This window comes from Rhinatrema bivittatum, chromosome 8 (genome assembly GCF_901001135.1).
Source record: "Rhinatrema bivittatum chromosome 8, aRhiBiv1.1, whole genome shotgun sequence".
In the NCBI taxonomy this organism is placed as follows: domain Eukaryota; kingdom Metazoa; phylum Chordata; class Amphibia; order Gymnophiona; family Rhinatrematidae; genus Rhinatrema; species Rhinatrema bivittatum.
The window spans coordinates 274,761,147-274,787,867 of record NC_042622.1 but is presented as its reverse complement, the minus strand read 5'-3'; the positions used below and the strand labels follow the sequence as shown (position 1 = coordinate 274,787,867).

The 26,721-nt window shown below is 44.1% G+C and overlaps 1 protein-coding gene across 14 annotated transcripts in view; it reads left to right on the top strand.

Moving 5' to 3' along the window:
- MUC16 (mucin 16, cell surface associated) overlaps positions 1–26,721 on the top strand; it is a 161,524-nt gene that overhangs the window by 122,936 nt on the left and 11,867 nt on the right. For all 14 annotated transcript variants that reach the window (XM_029610950.1, XM_029610960.1, XM_029610949.1 and 11 more), the window contains 12 exons: positions 6,658–6,830; positions 8,544–8,579; positions 9,091–9,239; positions 9,865–9,932; positions 14,291–14,463; positions 15,632–15,667; positions 16,530–16,678; positions 17,322–17,389; positions 22,304–22,476; positions 24,057–24,089; positions 26,047–26,210; positions 26,599–26,666. In XM_029610950.1, the coding sequence (XP_029466810.1) occupies positions 6,658–6,830; positions 8,544–8,579; positions 9,091–9,239; positions 9,865–9,932; positions 14,291–14,463; positions 15,632–15,667; positions 16,530–16,678; positions 17,322–17,389; positions 22,304–22,476; positions 24,057–24,089; positions 26,047–26,210; positions 26,599–26,666 (1,290 nt within the window). The remainder of the gene's footprint in view (positions 1–6,657; positions 6,831–8,543; positions 8,580–9,090; positions 9,240–9,864; positions 9,933–14,290; positions 14,464–15,631; positions 15,668–16,529; positions 16,679–17,321; positions 17,390–22,303; positions 22,477–24,056; positions 24,090–26,046; positions 26,211–26,598; positions 26,667–26,721) is intronic.

Genomic DNA, 26,721 nt, shown 5'->3' with positions numbered 1-26,721 from the left:
GTTTCCCTTCTACTTTCAATGATGCATTCATTACCGTGCTACCAAAACCGGGAAAAGATATTCAACAGGCTGCTTCGTACCGGCCAATCTCATTGCTGAATACAGATCTGAAGATGTATGCCAGAATACTAGCCATTCGAATGGGAGCAGTACTACCTTCGTTGATTTCTCCATTTCAAGCTGGCTTTGTAGGAGGCAGGAATGCTGGAGCCCATGTTTTTCGCTTGATAACAGCCTTAGAAACATCTCACCGGCTACAACAGCAGGCAATGGCGGTGGGCTTCGACTCGGAGAAAGCCTTTGATCGGGTATCATGGGACTATATGTTCTCTGTTATGAAACGCTTTGGTTTTCCGGAGCTGTTGATTAAAGCTATAACCATTCTATACAAGAACCCAAGATCATATATTGTGGCGAATGACTCCCTGTCCAATGACATCCGGATTCAGCGGGGAGTTAGACAGGGATGCCCCCTGTCGCCAATTTTATATATTCTCTCTCTGGACCCCCTGCTTCGTAAGTTGGCTCAGGCGCAGGCATTGCAAGGTCAGCAGATTGGGGATGACCATTTTATCATAGCCGCCTTTGCAGATGACATGCTAGTATACTTAACGAATCCGATTCAAGCTCTTCCCCATGTCTTATCCATTCAAAGAGATTTTGGACGCTTTGCAGGATTGAAGATCAATGTAGATAAGTCCGAGGCGTTGGATGTTTTCGGAACCTTACAGTCCACGTGGCCAGGACACTTCCCGCTAAAATGGGTCACTAAGTCGTTGAAGTACCTAGGCATCTTTATACCAGCGCATCCGAAAGATGTTTACTCTTTAAATGTTACACCTCTAAAGAAGAAGCTGATACAGAAATTACAAACCTGGCATACATTACCACTGTCCCTGTCGGGGAAAATATTATTGCTAAAGATGATGGAAATATCCAAATGGCTTTACCTCTTTAGTATGCTGCCCGTCTGGCTAAGAGCACGTGATATAGCAGAGATCGATAGAGCCATTAACAGATATTTATGGTCCGGTAAACGTGCGAGGATTCCTTTGAAGATTTTAATGCGACCCAAAAGTGTTGGAGGTTTGAATTGCCCGAGTTTGAAAATGTACAATTTCGCCAGTTTACTCCGGCATATTAGAGATTGGATTTTGGTTACAGACTCTTGTTCGCCTATGAGATTCATTAATAATTGGCTATATCCTTTATCACCAGGGGCTGTATTGCATGGCTCTTATAAATCACTTCCTGCCTCTTGCTCTACTAGCATCCTGGTCCACCCACTACGTTCCATGTGGAAACTTATTTGCAAACTTCACCAAGTACACCCAGAGAGTACGGTTTGCCAAGCAATAAGGGGAAACCCTGCCTTTCCTCCGGGCATGGACAATGTTCTTTTCACGAGATGGGCCAGTTTGGGATTACAAAATATTTCTCAATTGATACATTTTGAAGCTGTTACACCATATGTATACAGCTTTCAGGAACTCCAACGGATTTACCAACTTCCGCATAAGGACTTCTATGGCTATTTGCAATTGAGACACTTTCTTCATGGTCAATTACAGAACAACAGATCATTCATGAACTCTAATCATATTATTACATTTCTTAAAGGACCACTGGGGAAACGCCTTACATGCTCGCAGTACTATTTGGCTCTTCAGCCATTGCTATTACCGCAAGTTTTTTCTAATGTTACCCACAAGTGGAATAAAGTGTTGCCCGAACCTATTACTACGGAGGATATCAAAGGATGTTTTCAACGGATCCCCTTCATCTGTGAGAATGTGATCCTAAGAGATAAACAATATAAGTTTTACTATCAGGCATATTGCTCCCAACTGGTGGCTTTTCGTATAGGCCTGACAGTTAACCGTGATTGTACCCGATGTGGAGCAACCAACCCGGACTACTATCATAACTTTTGGGTATGTGATCTGGTACAAGATTTCTGGCATCATCTACAAAAATTGACATTTCAGCTCTGGGGTCTTACGATTCCATTGGAACCGCGGATTTGGCTCTTTGGTCTTGGGACATATCTAGATGGACAATTAAGTAACTCTCAACTTCTATTTTTGCACAAACTGATACTTACTGCTTTGGACACATTGCTGAATCAATGGCTGACTCCGGTCCCCCAGTATAAGACAGTGTGGAAACATAAAATACAGCAGATGTTACACTACGAGTACCTATCGGCCCGCCAGAAATCTACTAAACAAAGGATCAGAACTCTAAGCATCTGGCAAGACTATGTATCTTCGTTGCCAAAGGACGCTGTTTCTTTCCTTCCTTCGCTGAGGGGAGCATCCCAAGGCTAATGTGGGTGGGAGAAGTAGGTTGATGATCCTGGAAGGAACGGGGATTTAGAAGGGGGATACTATGGCCTTGACATGCCTATGTTTACCATGCTGGGGCATATATGTGATATGTGATATGTACTGCATGCGAAATACCATACACTAATCGATGCAGGCGGATGTTTTTCCTATAGTGTATTAAATGTAGGCATTATTTGCTATTCAAATTTCTTGATATGGACTATGCATTATTTGCTATTCAAATTTCTTGATATGGACTGTGATTTGTATAGTTGGCTGTGGAAAGGGGGGAGGATAGGGTGGGGTTAAATTCACAAAACTAATCTTTATACTTTTAAGACGGAGGGTTTAGGGGAGGGGGGAAAGATCAGTACATCAAGACTGGGTAGAGGGTTAGATTAAAAAATTGTAAAAATTTTCTAATAGCAATCCATTATATAGTTCATAGTGGATAGGCCTGTGTTCATATTTCTTTCTATATGGTACTTTTTACGTTTAGTGCCATAGATGCTGCCTAAGTTGGAAAAGATATAAGTTACATGCTGGAATTGCATACAAGCGATCTGACTATCAGTTCTGTTGGATGTGTATTTTTTGACTGTCATGTTGGTTCCCAGATTTTCGAAACTCTATTTGCAATGAACAATTGGGTTGTGAAGGACAACAATACCAAAGACCTAGAGTTGTATAAGCGCATATTTACCGTATACAGAAGGATGTATAAAACTTAATACGGTTCTTATGTTGTATTGATGTCTGTGTTTAATGTCTGGATTTGCTGTTAATAAACATATTTAAACAAAAAAAGGATATGTGCTGGAATTTCACATTATTCCTTGGGATGTGTTCATGGTGTCCCCTTATCACTCCCAAAAACAAGACCTTATATTGTGGATTGAAGTTCATTTATTAATATTATTAAATTAAATGCCCAACTCTGACAGTGCGGTAGGATCCATTGTTATGCCGGTTCATAAGTTCTAAGTTTCTTTTGATGCGCTGGCACACACAAGATCAATTGTGTAATATTAAATACAATATAAGACAACTAAGCCCCTGATGCAGCCGAATAGGCGAAACTCTGTCAGAGTCGGGCAATTTATTTAATAATATTAATAAACGAACTTCAATCCATGACATATGGTCTTGTTTTTATTTTGTTTGCCTTGGCTACACTTGACAATCTTGGATCTCAAGGTCAACAGTCATTTGAGGGTGACTCATTTTTGCATAGAAGCCTTATACTCTGTGATAATAATGGTGAAGTCGGAGGAATTTCTGATTTCCTTGGATCTGTCAGAGGCTTACATTCATATTCCCATCTGATTGGAACACCAACGCTTTCTATGCTTTGTAGTATTGGGCGCTGCCCTTTGATCTAGCCACCACTCCCAGAACATTTTTCAAGGTTATGGTGGTAGTAGTGGGTGGCCTTGCGAAAAGAAGGAATCCTGGTACACCCGTATTTGGTTGACTGGCTGATTAGAGCCAAGTCTCAGGAAGAGAGCCACCTGGTGACACACAAGGTGATCTCCTTAATGCAGGAGCTCGGTTGGGTGGTGAACCTGACCAAGAGCAATATTCAGGCATCCCAGTTGTTGGAGTATCTGGGGTCTGGTTCGACATGGAGCAGGACAGAGTTTTCTTACCGGAAGTTTGGATCCAGAAATTGATGTCTCAAGAGCGTCAGTTGGTGAACACCATACGCCCGACGGTGTGGTGTTATGTACAGGTGCTCGACTTGATGGCGGCTACCCTGGAAGTGGTGCCATGGGCAAGGGTGCATATACGTCCTCTTCAGCGCTCTCTGCATTCTCATTTGAAGCCGCAGTCTTAGGATTATGCGGTTCGGCTCTCCTTGTCGATGGAAATCTGCTCCTGCCTCCAATAGTGGTTGCAGGAGGATCGTCTGAGAAAGGGAGTTCCCTTATCCTCTCCAACCTGGTTGGTACTCACAACAGATGCGAGTTTCCATGGTTGCAGGGCTCACTGTCTGGAGTTAATGGCCCAAGGGGGTTGGAAACCGAAGAGTCCCGCTGGAACATCAATCGCCTGGAAGCCCGGGTAGTACAGCTGGCATGCCTGTAGTTCAGCCATAGGCTGCGGGATCAAGTGGTTCGCGTGATGTTGGCCAACGTGATGATGGTGGCCTATATCAATCACCAGGGAGGAACCAAGAACCAGCAAGTGTTGCAAGAAATAGACCAGCGTATGGAATGGGCGGCAAATTATCTGCAGATGATCTCCACCTCTCACATTGCAGGAAAAGACAATGTAAGAGCAGACTTTCTCAGCAGGGAGAATCTGGACCCAGGAGACTGGGTGTTGTCAGTCGAGACATTCCAGGAGATTGGGATCGCTGAGCCTTCCCTTCCTAGATCTGCTGGCGACTTCTCGCAATGCAAGGTTTCCTCGATTCTACAGTTGCAGGAGAGATCTGTGGTCCATGGGAATAGATGCTCTTGTACAGGTCTGGCCAGAAGACAGATTGCTTTATGCCTTTCCTCCATGGTCCTTGCTGGGCAGGATAATTCGCAAGATTGAAGGCCACAGGGGGCTAGTACTCCTGGTGGCACCGGACTGGCCCAGGCATCCATGGTATTCAGATTTGCTAAGTCTCCTGGTGGAGACTCCCCTTCACCTTCTGCCGCACATGGATCTGTTACAGCAGAGACCAGTTATTCACAAGGATATGTCCTGGTTCTGTCTTATGGTTTGGCCCTTGAAAGGGCTCATCTGTTAAAGCATAGTTATTCCTTTGCAGTGATTGCCACCTTACTCCCCACTCACAAGTTCTCCATTTCGTTGGCTTATGTACGGATTTGGAGAGTTTTTGAGGCCTGGTGTGAGGAGCAGGAGTTCTTCCTCATTCAGTTAAGATCCCTTTCATTCTGGAGTTTTTGCAGGATGGGTTGAATAAAGGATTGGCCCTTAATTCCTTGAAGGTGCAGGCTGTAGCTCTTGCCTGTTTCAGAGGCCTGGTGAATGGTGTTTCCTTGACATCTCATCCTGATGTGGCCCAATTTTTGAAGGGAGTGAAGCATCTTAGGGCTCCCTTGAGGTTACTGGTTCCATTGTGGAGTCTTAACCTGGTGCTAGATTGTTTGGAGGGCCCTACATTCCAACCACTGCATAGCCTTTCCTTGCGGTTGTTGACCTTGAAGACTGTATTTCTGGTGGCTATATATTCAGTGCGTCAAATTTCTGAGCTGCAGGCCTTGTCGTGCCGGGAGTTGATCCTTTGGGTGATTCTGGGGGTGTTACAGCTGCATACTGTTCCATCCTTCTTTGCCAATGTAGTCTCGGACTTTTATTTGAATCAGTCTGTTTCCTTACCATCCCAGGATAAGGTCAGGGATGCAGAGGAGTATCAACTCTTGCATTCCTTGGATGTCAAGCAGCTTGTCGTGCGGTATTTGGAGGTTTCTGAACTTTTTCAAAAGACAGATCACCTGTTAGTTCTCCATGGAGGGAGTAAACAGGGCGTTCTGGCTTTGCAGGCTACCATATCTCGCTGGATTAAGGAGGTGGTCATGGCTGCGTATGTGGATGCAGGAAAGCCGTTGCTTACTCAGGTTAGGGCTCATGCCACTAGAGCTCAGGCAGTGTCATGGACGGAGGTCAGTCTGTTTCCTATTGATATCTGCCGAGCTGCGATGTGGTCCTCTTTACATACTTTTTCCAGGTTTTATCATCTGGATGTGCAGGCCTGGGAGGATGCAGCCTTTGCATGTGTGGTGTTGACTGGACCATGTCAGCCTCCCATCCTGTTGGGGAGTAGCTTTCGTACATCTCACTGGTCCTGAGTCCATCTGTTTACATGCTAGGAAATAGAGAAATTACTTACTTGATAATTTCATTTTACTTAGTGTAGACAGATGGACTCAGCTTCCCGCCCTCGGCTGCTGCATGAGCGTGTCAATAGTCTTCCTGTAGGGCTCTGGATCCCAAGGGATTACTGGCAAATGTTCATCCAGTCCCTAGCTTCGGGTACCTAGAATCTTAAGCGATTTCAGTGTTTATGATTGGTTGAGTACAGTTCTGATTATCTGTTTTTAATCAGGTTTTTTGCTAGTCTGTCCACAGTTGCTTGTGAAGAGAATACTGGCAGGCTGGGGTCACTGCAGGGTTATATTTACTGTGACGTCAGCTTGCTCAGTCTCCATCTGCTGGCAGGGGAGCATAAACCCACTGGTCCTGAGTCCATCTGTCTACACTAAGGAAAATTAAATTAAAAGGTAAGTCAGTTCTCCAATTTTTTTTGTGTTCTCGATAAAACACAATCCAACCTACAGATCGGATAAGACACGAGTTTTTTGTTTACTAGGTCTGCAAACAATGGGGACAGCGTCATAGTAGATTCCGTCTGTACCTACAAAAATGACTCCAGCACTCCCAAGTTTGACCGAGTGTTAATATACAATGAACTGAGCAATAAGACTAAGGACATCAGCAAGTTAGGATTCTTTAACCTGGACAAGACCAGCCTCTATGTCAATGGTAAGGAACTCCTATGCATATACTTTGGGAAAGACTAATAGCTTTAATATCTAATACTTCAACATATAGATGGAAACTTTAAAATGAGCATGATTGCGTGCGGGCCCATATATGTGCATATGTGAATGCGAGCACACATGCGCTGGAATTTTAAATCACCTGCACAAGTGCACGCACATTAAATAAAATACGCATAATGCATGAATGTGTGTTTCTAATTTTAAGTAGTTACATGAGGAAGCATTAAGCTTATATGTTCCCTTAGAATTTGTGGGGTTTTACACGTGCAAGTGAGCACATTTTAAAATATTCAGGCATGAAAGAAATTACCAGTTACCCCAGTCTGTCTCTAGGTCATCGGGACCTCTCTGCTTCTTCAGCTTCCACTCCCTCCAGTTTACCCAGATCCCCTTATCCAATCAGTTTTTGGCTACAATGAATTTTATTCAGACTTACACCTGATAAAGAGCAGACGTAAATATGCACAGGTAACAGCCCTATGTGTGCTGCGTTGGCTCATTTTAAAATCGGGATTTATGCGCATGAATGTTGATCCCGACCAGAAACACCCTTGACCCACCCCAAATGCGCTCCTTTAAACATAAGATATGTCATATTGGGTCAGACCAAGGGTCTATCAAGCCCAGCATCTTGTGTCCTGTGTTCTGCTGCATATCTATGGATACACTTCATTTTCCGCATTTAAAACAATTGGGCATGCTTGGGCCAGGATATGGGCCTTTTTATGCGAGCAACTCTTAAAATTCACCTCATTATGAGGGTAGATTTTAGAGGACCAGGGGGCATTCCATGAAGTTAGCAAGTAGCACATTTAAGACTAATCGGAGAAAATTCTTTTTCACTCAACGCACAATACAGCTCTGGAATTTGTTGCCAGAGGATGTGGTTAGTGCAGTTAGTGTAGCTGGGTTCAAAAAAGGTTTGGATAAGTTCTTGGAGGAGAAGTCCATTAATGGCTATTAATCAAGTTTACTTAGGGAATAGTCACTGCTATTAACTGCATCAGTAGCATGGGATTACCAGGCACTTTTGTCTGTCTCAACAGCCCTCAAGCTGCTGGGAACAAACGATTGTTGCTGGAGATCTCTTTGTAAGTCTTAGGAGCAGTCTGGATCCTCAGAGTCAGGGCTCGAGGTATTAGTCTCAGACTCCATGCAAACTGTCCTGGCTTGTTAAACCTACCAGAGCCCACCAGTGACTCAAAATAGAGCACCAGACTGAGCCCCGTCAGAGCATTTTTGCTCTTACACCATGTAGCAGGGATACTTCTGTGGTAAATAGTTTGATGGACAGGAAGTCTCTTTTGGGAATGCTTGGTTAAAAAGTCATGCTTTAGCGTTCTTCCTGAAGGTGAGCTGGCTGGGCTCCAAGCCTATGAATAATGCACGCATGTTCCAGATCTTTGGAGTATAACAGCTAATGGCCCAAAGTACATCACTATCCACTGTGCTGCCTTGATCATAGCTAAATGCACCCTTAAACCTAGCTCCCTAAATCACCACTTAGTGGCTTTTTGAACAGTTGTCCCAGTGCGCAGTTTAGTACGGAACATTATATCATGAAAAGCAATAAACTAAATAAAACGTCTTCCATAGTATCGTTAATTCCATTTCTGGACATCACTATCAGCAGCTCACTGATTTTATTCTCTGAAATGTAAGCATTGTATTAATTCCTATTTTTCATTGACAGGTTATAATGAAAGAAATCTTCTCCCAACCACCTCCAGTAAGTAGCTGAAAAGAATGAATCTCCTATTTCTATGGGTCAGCAGCATGCTGGGAAATCCATGCATACATCTGAAAATTAAATATACACATGTATTCTCCCTTCCCTGTCTGGATCCGGAGGGATAACGTCATCATTAGGTAGCTAGATCCTTCTGACAGATCCTGATAGAGCTCGATGGTCCAGCTAAGGATTGGACCATCCTCATTTTCCACACAAAATAATATACTTTTACGTGTAAGGATGTCAAGTTTTGCATATCATCTTCTCCCTTCTTTCCGAGAGGATATATTACACTTTTTTTTAAGCCGAATGCCTGCTAACAATATCGATTAAAGCTTTCCCGATGTCCTTTAAACCTCTGAATAGTTCAAGGCTCACTAAATGATGCTCAGATTTATAGAGCAGGGGAGCCCTGCAGAGCAAGAAGATTTATTTTGAATTATTTCCTGATCACCCACAAAGCATGATTGTCAGATTCTGCTATAACTTGTTTTCGCCATTCTTACAGCTGTGAAGCCAATTACATCCCAGACTCCGCCCCCCTCAGATGTGCCTTTCACAGTGAACTTGACTATAACCAACCTCAAGTATACCACGGAAATGGCAAACCCCAATTCTCCCAAATTCAACTCAACAGCTAGCACACTGTCTGCCTTGGTAGGTATTTTATGAAATGCAGTAATCACTGTAATTTTATTTTTCTTTGTATTTAAGGGGACAGTGTCAGGGTTGGCAGCTTGGGATGGCTGACATTTGGTAGGATTTTGTGGTTTTTGCTAATTAAACTAGCTGATCTTTGTATTTTGAGTTTCCTGAATCTGTATGATGTTGGGTAGAACGATGGATGGGGTGGAGAGAGGAAAACGCTGGATGTCCTTATAGAACTCCATGAAACATTATTACATTGATTGTTAGAGTCTCTGTACTTACTATTTATAAGCAAAGTTTCAACCTGTACTGTTGTAATTATAGTGTAAAAGGTGTTATCTATCTGTACAATGCCAAATTTAAATGGAAATGAAGAGACACAGGAGGATCCCATCCCCCAGGGATCACAAGATTTTGAAGGATTGGGAGGCACATTTCTATGTGGAGGAAGATTGTCATGCTGTAGATTCCCTTTGAGGCTAATTGAAGAGGCAGGAATGATTTACAGATACTGGAAATGGTCATAGTTTAGTTAAGAAATGCGATGTTAAGCCTCTAGGATAAAGACGCCATGTGTGAGTCCCAGCTGTCTGTACCTTCTTGAATTCACTGAGCACAACCTTTCCTTTCCCAGCTTGACTCTCTGTTCAAGAACAGCAGCCTGGGCCCAGCTTACAGTGGATGCAAAGTTTCCTCTTTCAGGTGAGATTTGTAGATGCCAACACTCAACAGCTTTGGGGTTTAAGTTACATTTGATTAAGGCTGCAGTCAGGCCGTCCTCTAGTATGGATTGGGAAACTACATCTATGCTAAATACCATAAATTCTAGGGCAATATTGTGCACTGCAGGCGGAAATCAGTGCTTAAGATAATTATTGAAGCTACAGGTCCCAAACAGACAAGTGGATGACTCCCAGGATGCAGAACTATAGTCTATGACAGTGGTTCTCAACCTTTTTTCTGTCGGGATACATCTGACAGATGGTTCTCACATGCGTGACACACTGACCCATGATCATCACGGGGCTAGATGTAAAAGTACAGTTTGCATCCATGGGAACCCCCCTGACCCCCAATAATGGATGTAAAGCAGAATTACGACATTCCCCATACAACTCACCCTACAGAAAAGATATTCTGGTTCTGGTGACATCTCAGTAACAGCAACTCAAACTCCTTCTACTTCCAGGCTCAATAGCCCTACTTATGAAAAGACAGCAGTTTACCACCAATGCATGGCCTCTTGAAAAAACACAATAAATAAGACTGATAAAACTCTTACATGCTAATAAAATATCTCATCTCGGTAACAGACACAGAACCGACCTAACATACTCCCAGGATCTGTAGTAATGCACATAAACTAATCTGCACACAGTTACACCTGTGTTATGGAATACACTCAAACAGGAGCAACCCTATCTATGAAAAGGTAACACTACAAATATTAAATCAGGCCCTAAACACCAATACACCTCTTATTAGGAAAACAGAACTAGCAAGCAGCTATAGATCCCCACACAGAAATAATTGTAAAACTATACTAATAAGCAGAATAAATGTTTCAAAACAGCTATGAACAGAATAACATCCAGCAACTAAAAACTCATAAAAACTATTAAAAATTCTCCAATCACCAATAAAATATTTCAAGAAAGCAGACTCATCACATAACATTAAATAATTAAAATGGCAGTCAATCAAAAAAAAAATAAACTTAAAAAGCCACCTTTACTTACCCCCTCCAGCAGCTCTCCTACTCCCCTTCCATGCAGGCTGTAGCACACACCAGAAGCAGCAGTAGTGGCTAAGCTCTATACTCATGGTCCTCTTCCTTAGGGCCCATGTCTCTCACACACACACACACACCATACCAGTCATGCCCCCATGACCAGTTTCTGTCTCTCAAACACCAATCATCTCCCAAACAATCTTTGACAAATACACAAGTCACCTTCCTGAACAGTTTCTCTCATGCCATACACACACACAGGCATCCCACTCCCATGTTCCACTTATATATATGGGCTTCTCACTCTCATAATCACTTTCTCTTTCTCACACACACTCACCAGTCTCTCACTCCCATGCTTGTTCTCTCCACATGCACAGGCTTCTCATTCCCAGAATATTTTCTTTCTCTTTCTCTCACACACACACATACACCAGTCACCTGATCTCTCTCATGCATACACACACAGGCTTCCCACTCCCATGTTCTCTTTCAGATATACAGGCTTCTCACTCCCATGCTGTATCTCACACACTCCCAGCTTTCTCACTCCCATGCTCACTCTTCACATGCACAGGCTTCTCATTCCCATAATCACTTTCTTTTTCTCTCTCACATACACACAAACACACACCAGTCACCTGATCTCTCTCATGCATATACACACACACACAGGCTTCCCACTCTCATGTTTTCTTTCAGATATACAGGCTTCTCACTCCCATGCTGTGTCTCACACACACACAGGTTTTTCACTCCCATGCTCACTCTTCACGTGCACAGGCTTCTCATTCCCATAATCACTTTCTTTCTCTCTCTCACATACACACAAACACACACCAGTCATCTGATCTCTCTCATGCATACACACACACACAGGCTTCCTACTCCCATGTTCTCTTTCAGATATACAGGCTTCTCACTCCCATGCTGTGTCTCGCACACACCCAGATTTCTCACTCCCATGCTCACTCTTCACATGCACAGGCTTCTCAATCCCATAATCACTTTCTCTCACACACACACACACACACACACACACCCCAGTCACCTGATCTCTCTCATGCATAAACACACACACACACACACAGGCTTCCCACTTCCATGTTCTGTCTTACATATACAGGCTTCTCCCTCCGATGCTGTGTCTCACACACGCCCAGGTTCTCACTCCCATGCTCACTCTCTTCACATGCACAGGCTTCTCATTTCCATAATCACTTTCTCTTTGTTACACACACACACACACCCACACCAGTCTCTCTCTCATTCCCATGCTTGCTCTCCATGTGCACAGGCTTCTCATTCCCTGAATCACATTCTCTCTCTCTCACATTCACATACACACCAGTCACACTGTCACCTTACCAACCAGTCTCTCTCATACATGCACACACACACAGGCTTCTCATTCCCATGCTTTCTTTCACATACACCCCCACAACACCAGGCTTCTTACTCCCATGCTTTCTCACATACCCAGATTTCTCACTTTCATGCTTTTTCTCTCTCACACACACACACAGCAGTCACTTCCCTGACTAATTCTCACACTCTCACATACACATCAGTCATCTCCTTGAGCAGTCACTTTCATTGTCTCTCACATATACACACACATCAGCTCTCTGATCAGTTTCTCTCAATCACACACAGGCTGGCTGGCTGCTCCTCTTTCTCTCCCTCACTTCCTCCCCCCCCCCACCAAGCATAAATGGTAGCTGCAGCAGCCTCCTCCACCAGCCCCCGCAGGCCAAGAAGGAAGAATCCCATCGGCCGCGGGAGGCTCATGCTGCTCTCTCCTTTCTCGATTACCGGCTGCTTCGATTGCTCGGGGGGCGATGCTGCAGCCGCTGCTACTTTATCATGCGGCACGGGCACGGCTCTTTCTTCTTCCCGCGCACCGTGTATCACTTCGTGTTCCGGGTCCGCAGGGGGGGATGCAGGCGCGGGAAGAAGAAAAGGCCAGCCAAGGGTGCCACAGCTTCTTTTAGCACTGCTGCCGTTCCCATTGGGCTTGAACGTGCTGATAGCCCGGCGGCAACGGCAGCAGGGAAGAAAGAGCAGCGGGAGAGACCGGGAGCACACGACACACCAGCCTGTGCATGGCGACACATGGTGTGTCGCCATGCACCGGTTGAGAACCGCTGGTCTATGAGGTGAAATTAAATAGGCCGGCGCACGCATCGTTTAAGGGATGCATGAAGAAGTTGGGCTCACTCGCGCCATATTTTAAAAAGTGCCTAGATAGCAAATTTAAAAGCCGTAATAAGGACATCTGAAAGGTTTTGGAAAAGGGGAGGGCCATGGGCATTTCGGGGCCTGAGCATGAGATGTACATGCAAATATTTACATTCTCCATTGCATGCCAAGGTCCCCTGGTGTGTAACATTACATCTGCTATCAATGTATCTATTTATTTATTTATTTATTTAATTATTTAAAAGATTTTATATACCGATGTATGGCGGTTAGCCTTCACAACGGTTTACATGTTCAGTAAATAATTGACAGTTACATAAACACAAGTATAAATGATAATTATCATATTAACAAAGTTAATAGCTATCGTTACCCATATTAAATATAAAGTCACCATACGTATGGATGATATGTAAACAATAAAATAAAAGGGTTGAGCCATTTCAGAGAGGTTAAAAGGGTCCGAAGTCATTCGTGACAGTGTAAGCTATCAAACAGGGAATTTGGAGGACCTAATTCTTATTTGGTGAACTGGTAAACTGGCAATGGTGTAGGCTGGCACCTCTTTTAAAATCTGATTTACCCGGGAAAAATGGGATTTATACGCCCATGTGGGCACTCACTTAAAATTTGGCGCACATGTACACACTGCCATGCTATTTTATACGATGAATGCTAATGCATGCGCAAATTATTAGATGACCACGTACCTGGATACGGACCAAAGCACGCCAATGTGTCCCTGTGCGCCGATTTGTAAGTTAAGGTCCCTGTGAACAATGGAGAATGAAAGTGATTGGCTCCAGTGAAAATGATCCCTAGGATGCAGTCTAAGAATGACTGGCTTTGCCTGTAGAGATTTACTCGCCAGTCAGGATAGGAGCAGTATGGCCTGCTGATTATCAAATCTGCGGATCATGGTCTTTGGCATGTATTGATCTAAAATCGTGTTCTGGAAAGGTAGAAAGACCATTTCCTTTTTCACCAAGTTTGGTAAAACAAGATCCCTCGCATGATTAAATGGAAGCTGCAAGTTTTTGCTATCAGATTTATACAGCAATTGCATCTCTCATCAGAATCAGCGAGTCTGTCCACGTAGTCATGTCTCATAAATTTGTCTTTACAGATCTACAAACGGCACAGATGGAACTACATTAGATGCTGTGTGCACCTACAAAAATAATTCTGGTGCTCCCGCATTTGATCGAGTGTCTATGTACCAGGAGCTGAGCAAGAAGACCAATGGTATCAGTCAGATGGGACCTTATAACCTGGACAAGAACAGCCTCTATGTCAATGGTAAGGGACTTCTTTCCTTCTACTTTATGTTTTGGATTCTACCTCTTAGCTGAGAATGATAAATTCAGGATTCTGAGGCTCCTTTGATTATTTTTCTACTTTCACACCAGTGAAAAGCTGGTCAGCAGTTCAGCTCCTGGACAAGAGAGGTTCTGTGCTCAGCACTTTTCATTTCCTCAAGGATGCACCCTAAAGGCAAAGTGACCATGCGTTAGGTTTTCATTTGCTGCTAATGCAAGCTGCAATGTTAAACTTGGCTTTATTCAAAACAGCAACATAACATTAATGTCCTGGCTTACCTATAGCAGATTTCACCATAAAGAGAAGTCCAATTACTTCAAAGAGCGTTATTCAGCAGGGGCGTCAGTTCCAGGAGGCAACTACAAGTTCAGTTCCCCTTACTCCCAGGAGTCAGATCCAAGTTCAGATTCTGCAGGAGCTCAGCTCCTTCACTTCTACAAGCAAATATACAAAGAGATTTCATGGCTCTCTCACCAGGCACTTCTGTCTGTCTCAACAGCCCTCAAGCTGCTGGGAACAAACGATGGTTCCTGGAGATCTCTTTTGTAAGTTTTAGGAGCCGTCTTGATCCTCAGAGTCAGGGCTCGAGGTATTAGTCTCAGACTCCATGCAAACTGTCCTGGCTTGTTAGACCTACCAGAGCCCACCAGTGACTCAAAGTAGAGCACCAGTCTGAGCCCCGTCAGAGCATTTTTGCGCTTACACCATGTAGCAGGGATACTTCTGTGGTAAATAGTTTGATGGACAGGAAGTCTCTTTTGGGAATGCTTGGTTAAAAAGTCATGCTTTAGCGTTCTTCCTGAAGGTGAGCTGGCTGGGCTCCAAGCCTATGAATAATGCACGCATGTTCCAGATCTTTGGAGTATAACAGCTAATGGCCCAAAGTACATCACTATCCACTGTGCTGCCTTGATCATAGCTAAATACACCCTTAAACCTAGCTCCCTAAATCACCACTTAGTGGCTTTTTGAACAGTTGTCCCAGTGCGCAGATTAGTACGGACCGTTATATCAAGAGAAGCAATAAACTAAATAAAAAGTCTTCCATAGTATCGTTAATTCCATTTCTGGACATCACTATCAGCAGCTCACTGATTTTATTCTCTGAAATGTAAGCATTGTATTCATTCCTATTTTTCATTGACAGGTTATAATGAAAGAAATCTTCTCCCAACCACCTCCAGTAAGTAGCTGAAAAGAATGAATCTCCTATTTCAATGGGTCAGCAGCATGCTGGGAAATCCATGCATACATCTGAAAATTAAATATACACATGTATTCTCCCTTCCCTGTCTGGATCCAGAGGGATAATGTCATCATTAGGACAGATCCTGATAGAGCTCGATAGTCCAGCTAAGGGTTGGAGTTAGCCAGACAACATCTCAGATTTGAATATTTTCCCCCTGCTCATCAGCTAAATGTTGTTCACACCACAACTGATTTTCCACACAAAATTTACCCCAGGCAAATAGAGGCAGCATGGGGAGCCTTCCCCCGGTGCAGTTTCACTTTCTCCGGGCCGTGCTGAGCATCAGAGCTGCCCAGATAAAATTAGGCAGGCAAGGCTGGTAGTTGAATTACCTTCCCTAAAGTGATCCAGATAACTTTATCTGAATAACTTTATGCAAAAATCTTTACCCAGACAACGTAATGGGGAACTCCGCCAGATAACTTTCTTGCTCGGTGCCTTACTCAATATGGACCTCTAACGTTTTTTACATTTTCTCATTGTTTTCTTTTCAAGTAAAATTAATTGCAATACTTTTACGTGAAAGGAAGTCAAGTTTTGCATATCATCTTCTCCCTTCTTTCCGAGAGGATTTATTACACTTTTTTTTAAAGCCAAATGAATGCTAGAAATATCAATTAAAGCTTTCCCGATGTCCTGTAAACTTCTGAATAGTTCAAGGCTCACTAAATGATGCTCAGATTTACAGAGCAGGGGAGCCCTGCAGAGCAAGAGGAATTATTTTGAATTATTTCCTGATCACCCACAAAGAATGTTTGTCAGATTCTGCTATAACTTGTTTTCGCCATTCTTATAGCTGTGAAGCCAATTACATCCCAGACTCCGCCCCCCTCAGATGTGCATTTCACAGTGAACTTGACTATAACCAACCTCAAGTATACCACGGAAATGGCAAACCCCAATTCTCCCAAATTCAACTCAACAGCTAGCACACTGTCTGCCATGGTAGGTATTTTCTGGAATGCAGTAATTACTGTAATTTTATTTTTCTTTCTATTTAAGGGGACAGTGGCAGGGTTGGCAGCTTGGGATGGCTGACATTTGGTAGGATTTTGTGGTGTTTGCTAGTTAATTTAGTTGATCTTTGTATTGTGATTTTGCAGAATCTGCATGATGTTGGGAAGAATGCCGGGTGGGGTAGAGGGAGGAAAACAATGGATTTCCTTACAGAACTGCATGCAACATTAGTATATCAGATTTTTAGAGTCTCCATCCTTGCCTGTTGATTTTCAAAGTTGTCAACTTGTAGCATTATTATTAACGTTTAAAATATGAAAGCAGAGCAGTAGACAGAGGCAGAAGAATATATCAAAACTAAAGAGATGAATGGGCACAAAAAATACGATGCCACAAGACTTACAACATTTTGTACAAGATTGGGAGGCACATTTCTATGGGGAGGAAGATTGTCATGCTGTAGATTCCCTTTGAGGCTAATTGAAGAGGCAGGAATGATTTAGAGATACTGGAAATGGTCATAGTTTAGTTAAGAAATGCGATGTTAAGCCTCTGGGATAAAGACGCCATGTGTGAGTCCCAGCTGTCTATACCTTCTTGAATTCACCGAGCACAACCTTTCCTTTCCCAGCTTGACTCTCTGTTCAGGAACAGCAGCCTGGGCCCAGCTTACAGTGGATGCAAAGTTTCCTCTTTCAGGTGAGATTTGTAGATGCCAACACTCAACAGCTTTGGGGTTTAAGTTATATTTGAGTAATGCTGCAGTCAGGCCGTCCTCTAGTATGGATTGGGTAAATACATCTATGCTAAATACCATAAATTCTAGGGCAATATTGTGCACTGCACGCGGAAATCAGTGCTTAAGATAATTATTGAACCAGCAGGATCCAAACAGACAAATTGGTTGGGGTGCAATCCTCGGCTTCCCCTCAGCTGGTGGCCCCTCCCTCTTCCAGTCCTATGCTTAAGTGCCGGGGCTCGCCTCAACTCCCTGCGGGTGATCCCGACAGGAATCTGGATGGCACTGATGATGAAGTTGACCCTGAAAAATGGGGAAATTCCTCCAGGGCTGGAACCGTATCGAACCATGTCGTGGTTCTTTATAGAGATAAACTGCCGTCCCTGATTTCCCAGACCTTAAAACAGCTGGGTGTCCCTGATTCGGATGGCATGTCGGAGCTGAGGAAGTATCCAATTTTGTTTTCCATACATAAAGCCTCTTGTTTTTTCCCGGTGATGGATGCCATTCAGGAATGGGACACCCCGGAGGCAAATTTTAAAGGGGGTCGGACATTTTAAGGTCTGTACTCCCTGGACCCAGCCGTGAGAGAGTGTTTGCATTTTCCCAAAGTGGATGCACTGGTATGTGCAATCTCTAAGCTGATGCCTATCCTATAGAGGGAAGAGCGGCCTTGAAGGTTGTGCATGTTAGAAGGATTGAGGCTATTCATAAGCAAGCCTTTGAGGCGGTGTCGATGACTTTACAGATTGCTTCCTGCTACACCATTGTGGTGGGATCTTGTCTGCTTTTCTCTCAGGAGGTTGATGAGTCTGGAGGGAATCCCAGAGTGGTTATGGAGCCTGCTGCCACCTTTTTAGCAGAAGCAGGCTGTGATTTAGGCAGAGGAGTAGCTTCGGTGATAGCGGCCAGGCGTCAGCTCTGGTTGCGAAATTGATAAGATGACACAGCAACCAAAACTAATCTTACCAAGATGCCCTGTAAAGGCTCACTCATGTTTGGGAGCAAGTTGGGGAAATTGGCCAATTATTGGGGCGAGTCTCTGATTCTTCGGTTGCCAGAGGATAAGAAGCAGTTACTGCGCTCCTTTGGTATAAGGGGTCGTCTCCAGGGTTCCATGTGGTTTCGATCCTACAGAGGGTCGACCTTTCAGTGGACTCAGGCTTTCAGTAGATCTCAGTCCTTTCGTCCCCAACAGCCCAAGAGAGGAGCGGGCTCAGGTGGTGGACCTTCCCGACCTTCCCAATGAAGGTTTTCCGACCCACCTTCTAGAACAAGAGAAACAGGGACGTCTCTCTCTCTCTCTCTTTTATCGGAGGTGGGTCAAGATCACGACAGACTAGTGGGTCCTAGAGGTGATACAAAAGGGATATGTGCTGGAATTTCACATTATTAATTGGGATGTGTTCTTGATGTCCCCTTGTCACTCCCAAAAACAAGACCTTATATTGTGGATTGAAGTTCATTTATTAATATTATTAAATTAAATGCCCAACTCTGACAGAGTGGTAGGATCCATTGTTATGCCGGTTCATAAGTTCTAAGTTTCTTTTGATGCACTGGCACACAGAAGATCAATTGTGAAATATTAAATACAATATAAGACAACTAAGCCCCTGATGCAGCCGAATAGGAGAAACTCTGTCAGAGTCAGGCAATTTATTTAATAATATTAATAAATGAACTTCAATCCATGACATATGGTCTTGTTTTTGTTTTGTTTGCCTTGGCTACACTTGACCATCTTGGATCTCAAGGTCAACAGTCATTTGAGGGTGACTCATTTTTGCATAGAAGCCTTACACTCTGTGATAATAATGGTGCAGTTGGAGGAATTTCTGATTTCCTTGGATCTGTCAGAGGCTTACATTCATATTCCCATCTGATTGGAACACCAACGCTTTCTATGCTTTGTAGTATTGGGTGCTGCCCTTTGATCTAGCCACCACTCCCAGAACATTTTTCAAGGTTATGGTGGTAGTAGTGGGTGGCCTTGCGAAAAGAAGGAATCCTGGTACACCCGTATTTGGTTGACTGGCTGATTAGAGCCAAGTCTCAGGAAGAGAGCCACCTGGTGACACACAAGGTGATCTCCTTAATGCAGGAGCTCAGTTGGGTGGTGAACCTGACCAAGAGCAATCTTCAGATATCCCAGTTGTTGGAGTATCTGGGGTCTGGTTGGACATGGAACAGAACAGAGTTTTCTTACCGGAAGTTTGGATCCAGAAATTGATGTCTCAAGAGCGTCAGTTGGTGAACACCATACGCCCGATGGTGTGGTGTTATGTACAGGTGCTCGACTTGATGGCAGCTACCCTGGAAGTGGTGCCATGGGCAAGGGTGCATATACGTCCTCTTCAGCGCTCTCTGCATTCTCATTTGAAGCCGCAGTCTTAGGATTATGCGGTTCGGCTCTCCTTGTCAATGGAAATCTGCTCCTGCCTCCAATAGTGGTTGCAGGAGGATCGTCTGATGTTGTGAGTACCAACCTGGTTGGTACTCACAACAGATGCGAGTTTCCATGGTTGCAGGGCTCACTGTCTGGAGTTAACGGCCCAAGGGGGTTGGAAACCGAAGAGTCCCGCTGGAACATCAATCGCCTGGAAGCCCAGGTAGTACAGCTGGCATGCCTATAGTTCAGCCACAGGCTGCGGGATCAAGTGGTTCGCGTGATGTTGGCCAACGTGATGATGGTGGCCTATATCAATCACCAGGAGGAACCAAGAGCCAGCAAGTGTTGCAAGAAATAGACCAGCGTATGGAATGGGCGGCAAGTTATCTGCAGATGATCTCCACCTCTCACATTGCAGGAAAAGACAATGTAAGAGCGGACTTTCTCAGCAGGGAGAATCTGGACCCAGGAGACTGGGTGTTGTCAGTCGAGACATTCCAGGAGATTGGGATCGCTGAGCCTTCCCTTCCTAGATCTGCTGGTGACTTCTCGCAATGCAAGGTTTCCTCGATTCTACAGTTGCAGAAGAGATCCGTGGTCCATGGGAATAGATGCTCTTGTACAGGTCTGGCCAGAAGACAGATTGCTTTATGCCTTTCCTCCATGGTCCTTGCTGGGCAGGATAATTCGCAAGATTGAAGGCCTCAGGGGGCTAGTACTCCTGGTGGCACCGGACTGGCCCAGGCTTCCATGGTATTCAGATTTCCTAAGTCTCCTGGTGGAGACTCCCCTTCACCTTCTGCCGCACATGGATCTGTTACAGCAGGGACCACTTATTCACAAGGATATGTCCTGGTTCTGTCTTATGGTTTGGCCCTTGAAAGGGCTCATCTGTTAAAGCATAGTTATTCCTTTGCAGTGATTGCCACCTTACTCCTCACTCACAAGTTCTCCATTTCGTTGGCTTATGTACGGGTTTGGAGAGTTTTTGAGGCCTGGTGTGAGGAGCAGGAGTTCTTCCTCATTCAGTTAAGATCCCTTTCATTCTGGAGTTTTTGCAGGATGGGTTGAATAAAGGATTGGCCCTTAATTCCTTGAAGGTGCAGGCTGTAGCTCTTGCCTGTTTCAGAGGCCTGGTGAATGGTGTTTCCTTGACATCTCATCCTGATGTGGCCCAATTTTTGAAGGGAGTGAAGCATCTTAGGGCTCCCTTGAGGTTACTGGTTCCATTGTGGAGTCTTAACCTGGTGCTAGATTGTTTGGAGGGCCCTACATTCCAACCACTGCATAGCCTTTCCTTGCGGTTGTTGACCTTGAAGACTGTATTTCTGGTGGCTATATATTCAGTGCGTCAAATTTCTGAGCTGCAGGCCTTGTCGTGCCGGGAGTTGATCCTTTGGGTGATTCTGGGGGTGTTATAGCTGCATACTGTTCCATCCTTCTTTGCCAATGTAGTCTCGGACTTTTATTTGAATCAGTCTGTTTCCTTACCATCCCTGGATAAGGTCAGGGATGCAGAGGAGTATCAACTCTTGCATTCCTTGGATGTCAAGCGGCTTGTCGTGCGGTATTTGGAGGTTTCTGAACTTTTTCAAAAGACAGATCACCTGTTAGTTCTCCATGGAGGGAGTAAACAGGGCGTTCTGGCTTTGCGGGCTACCATATCTCGCTGGATTAAGGAGGTGGTCATGGCTGCGTATGTGGATGCTGGAAAGCCATTGCTTACTCAGGTTAGGGCTCATTCCACTAGAGCTCAGGCAGTGTCATGGACGGAGGTCAGTCTGTTTCCTATTGATATCTGCCGAGCTGCGATGTGGTCCTCTTTACATACTTTTTCTAGGTTTAATCATCTGGATTTGCAGGCCTGGGAGGATGCAGCCTTTGCATGTGTGGTGTTGACTGGACCATGTCAGCCTCCCATCCTGTTGGGGAGTAGCTTTCGTACATCTCACTGGTCCTGAGTCCATCTGTTTACATGCTAGGAAATAGAGAAATTACTTACTTGATAATTTCATTTTACTTAGTGTAGACAGATGGACTCAGCTTCCCGCCCTCGGCTGCTGCATGAGCGTGTCAATAGTCTTCCTGTAGGGCTCTGGATCCCAAGGGATTACTGGCAAATGTTCATCCAGTCCCTAGCTTCGGGTACCTAGAATCTTAAGCGATTTCAGTGTTTATGATTGGTTGAGTACAGTTCTGATTATCTGTTTTTAATCAGGTTTTTTGCTAGTCTGTCCACAGTTGCTTGTGAAGAGAATACTGGCAGGCTGGGGTCACTGCAGGGTTATATTTACTGTGACGTCAGCTTGCTCAGTCTCCATCTGCTGGCAGGGGAGCATAAACCCACTGGTCCTGAGTCCATCTGTCTACACTAAGGAAAATTAAATTAAAAGGTAAGTCAGTTCTCCAATTTTTTTTGTGTTCTCTATAAAACACAATCCAACCTACAGATCGGATAAGACACGAGTTTTTTGTTTACTAGGTCTGCAAACAATGGTGACAGCGTCATAGTAGATTCCGTCTGTACCTACAAAAATGACTCCAGCACTCCCAAGTTTGACCGAGTGTTAATATACAATGACCTGAGCAATAAGACTAAGGACATCAGCCAGTTAGGATTCTTTAACCTGGACAAGACCAGCCTCTATGTCAATGGTAAGGAACTCCTATGCATATACTTTGGGAAAGACTAATAGCTTTAATATCTAATACTTCAACATATAGATGGAAACTTTAAAATGAGCATGATTGCGTGCGGGCCCATATATGTGCATATGTGAATGCGAGCACACATGCGCTGGAATTTTAAATCACCTGCACAAGTGCACGCACATTAAATAAAATACGCATAATGCATGAATGTGTGTTTCTAATTTTAAGTAGTTACATGAGGAAGCATTAAGCGTATATGTTCCCTTAGAATTTGTGGGGTTTTACACGTGCAAGTGAGCACATTTAAAAATATTCAGGCATGAAAGAAATTACCAGTTTCCCCAGTCTGTCTCTAGGTCATCAGGACCTCTCTGCTTCTTCAGCTTCCACTCCCTCCAGTTTACCCAGATCCCCTTATCCAATCAGTTTTTGGCTACAATGAATTTTATTCAGACTTACACCTGATAAAGAGCAGACGTAAATATGCACAGGTAACAGCCCTATGTGTGCTGCCTTGGCTCGTTTTAAAATCGGGATTTATGCGCATGAATGTTGATCCCGACCTGAAACACCCTTGACCCACCCCAAATGCGCTCCTTTAAACATAAGATATGTCATATTGGGTCAGACCAAGGGTCTATCAAGCACAGTATCTTGTGTCCTGTGTTCTGCTGCATATCTATGGATACACGTCATTTTCCGCTTTGAAAAAAATTGGGCATGCTCGGCCCAGGATATGGGCCTTTTTATGCGAGCAACTCTTAAAATTCACCTCATTATGAGGGCAGATTTTAGAGGACCAGGGGGCATTCCATGAAGTTAGCAAGTAGCACATTTAAGACTAATCGGAGAAAATTCTTTTTCACTCAACGCACAATAAAGCTCTGGAATTTGTTGCCAGAGGATGTGGTTAGTGCAGTTAGTATAGCTGGGTTCAAAAAAGGTTTGGATAAGTTCTTGGAGGAGAAGTCCATTAACGGCTATTAATGAATTATACTTAGGGAATAGCCACTGCTATTAATTGCATCAGTAGCATGGGACCTTCTTAGTGTTTGGGTACTTGCCAGGTTCTTATGGCCTGGATTGGCCACTGTTGGAAACAGGATGCTGGGCTTGATGGACCCTTGGTCTGACCCAACATGGCAATTTCTTATGTTCTTATATTCTTAGTGTGGGAGTACCCGTGGGCCTGTAAGTTGATTTTTAAAAGGGAAACTCCCTGCTCCAGCCCTCCCTGCCCAGTTTCACCCCTTAGGGGGGAGGGCAATTTTTAAAGGGGGTTTTCTACAGGTAAATTAAAAATTGCCCTCAAATGCCAAGAAAATAATATTTTGGCCATTTTATTATACTCGATAAATATGTTGGAAGGAGCCTCCTTACTAAATTATTTTATAGAAAGAAAAAAACGTCTAACCAAGTGTAGTGCAGGAGCAGCTCAGCCTCCTTCCCTCGTGGCACAGAGCTATCTGGTCACCTTTGTGGACTTAGAATAAGAAAAGGAACAAGATCCCACTGCCGTTTGAAGCCCTGTTTGGTAAATGTGGACAACGCACTTTTAAGATTTTTTTTTTCCAATTTTTTAGGTTATAATAGAGCAAGTCCACAGCCGACACCAGGTAAGTGCAATTTAACATACTCTATTGACGTTTTTCGATCCATTTGAAAAAAAGGAACCATGTTTAAACAGAATGTAGAACTGATGGAGCCGATTTTCTGTGATGTACCCATTTGCACATGCAGATCCCATAAACACACCACTGCCAGAGTCCTCTTAAACCTGGCCCTGGCATGTCCTAAAAGTACGGTGTGGATGGAACGCGCAGACAGACACACACACACACACACACACACTCCAATCTCATAAGCCTTCTTCCCTTTAAAATGTAGATTTTTCAAATGCTGACAAGTGTGGAAGACAATATATTCATTGGCAACTGAGTAATTGTACAGTTCAAATGTAATCAAAATTGTGTACTGTGGCTTATGTTATATTGGTAAGACATCTCGGAAATTGAAGATTCGGATTCAAGAGCACATTAGTTGCATTCGACGTAATAGACAGGAAGCCCCCTTGGTTGGACATTGGGAGGCGATGGGACAGTCCAATGAGGACCCGATGTTTGTAGCTTTAGAGCAGCTTATTCCCCGAATGAGAGGGGGTGATTTTGATAGGAGACTTATGTTTAGGGAACAGCGATTTTTTTTTCCAATGGAATACTCTGGCTCCGGAAGTTGAGTGGAACACCTTATTATAGATGATACTGGAGGGCATCTTAGTCTAGACATAAACTGTGACTTTCAGTAAGGCTTCAATAGGGGGTGGATGGTTTTAGAACATGAGCTATAAGATTTTTGCCTATTGTTTAAAAAAAAACCAAAATATTAAATAAAGTATAAAGATAAAAATTAGAATTAAGATTAGTGTTTAGGGCAATTTGAACGGTTTTCATATGTGTAGACATTGGGATATACTTAAAAAAAAAAAGGGGGGGGTTCCTTGAGATTAATATAGGATAAGGCAAAAGCACTGTGTGCGTCGGTGAAACTGTGCGTGGGGGGAGGGCCTGGAGGATATTTAGCGCGAGTGCGCTCACACCCAACGTGTATACAGGATAGAGTAATGGCGGTGACCTTTGGGAACCTTGATGTGGGTAAGTGCGACTTAGGGGTTGGACGGGATGGGGAATGTGAGGATGATTTTAGAGTTTGATTGCGTGTTTAAGTTTTTTAGGTTAGATAAGTTGTTTCCCTGATGCAGGCAACTGCATGCTGCCGAAACGTTGCAGCGTCATGTTTGAGAGTTTTGGGGATGGGAGTGTGGTTTACGTATTAATAAATGGATATTATTGTTTATGTGAAATATTACAAATATAAAAAATACTTCTAGTTTTTAGAACGTGATGAACCAATAAATGTGTTATAGACATTAAGGGGTCAATTTTCAAAGGCCCAGCCATGCGTGTAAGTCCTGGGGCTTCGGGAAAGGGGAGGGGGCTGGGGGCGGGGTGAGGCTAGAGGCCCCCGGCACAACGGCCATTTGCCACTGTGCCGGGGTATTGCGTGCCGATAGGGTGCTGGCACGCGCAACCTGCGCCTGCCCCAAGGCAGGTGCAAGAGGTAAATTAAAAATTTGGGGGGGGGGGCTAGGTTAGGCTTAGGAGGCGAGTAGGTTAGGGGAAGGGGAAGGGAGGTTAGTGTAGGGGGTTGGGAAGTTCCCTCCCAGTCCGCTCCGAAATTGGAACGGACTGGGAGGGAACTGAGGAAGGCAGCGGGCGTCGGCGTGCACAGGATGCACAAGTGTGCACCCCCTACGCACACTGACCCCCGATTTTATAACACGCACGCACCTGCGCGCGCGTGTTATTAAATCGGGCGTCCATGTGTGAGCGCCGGGTAGTGCACGCACGTTTGAAAATCCACCCTTTGTTGTGGGCAGAGTACATAGACTGTCTTTTGGCCGTGCGGTGTAGACAGTTTTGAGCGGTTTTGGGTGTGGTTGTGCGTTTCACCTAGAACTGAGCCTAGAGTTGCAGAAATAATCCAATGTTGTTTCTCTTCACTTCTTCCCCACAGTGGAGGAGGTGCCGATCAACCCAGCAACGCAGAGTCCAATACAGAATTTCAGACCAAAAGAGTTCACCTTAAATTTCACTGTCATCAACCTTCCCTACACTCCAGATTTGAAAAACAACGCTTCAGCAGCATACATCAACAATAAAACTCGTATTGAGAGTTTGGTAAGGATCTCGGAAACAATGCTATAGATCGTTTTCTCTTTGTGAAATGGAAACCTTTGGTGGGGATAAGTAAACTTGAGTTTCTGCTTAAACTCTGGAATTTGTTGCCAGAGGATGTGGTTAGTGCAGTTAGTGTAGCTGTGTTTAAAAAAGGATTGGATAAGTTCTTGGAGGAGAAGTCCATTACCTGCTATTAATTATGTTGACTTAGAAAATAGCCACTGCTATTACTAGCAACAGTAACATGGAATAGACTTAGTTTTTGGGTACTTGCCAGGTTCTTATGGCCTGGATTGGCCTCTGTTGGAAACAGGATGCTGGGCTTGATGGACCCTTGGTCTGACCCAGTATGGCATGTTCTTATGTTCTTATGTTCTTATGCTTTCAGCTGAACCATCTTTTCCAAAGCAGCAGCATAAAGGATTATTTTTCCTCTTGTAGGCTGGTACAGTTCAGGTAAGCTGGATTTCACGCTATGCCCCAGATTCTTTTGTCTTCGTGTCAGTGGAAC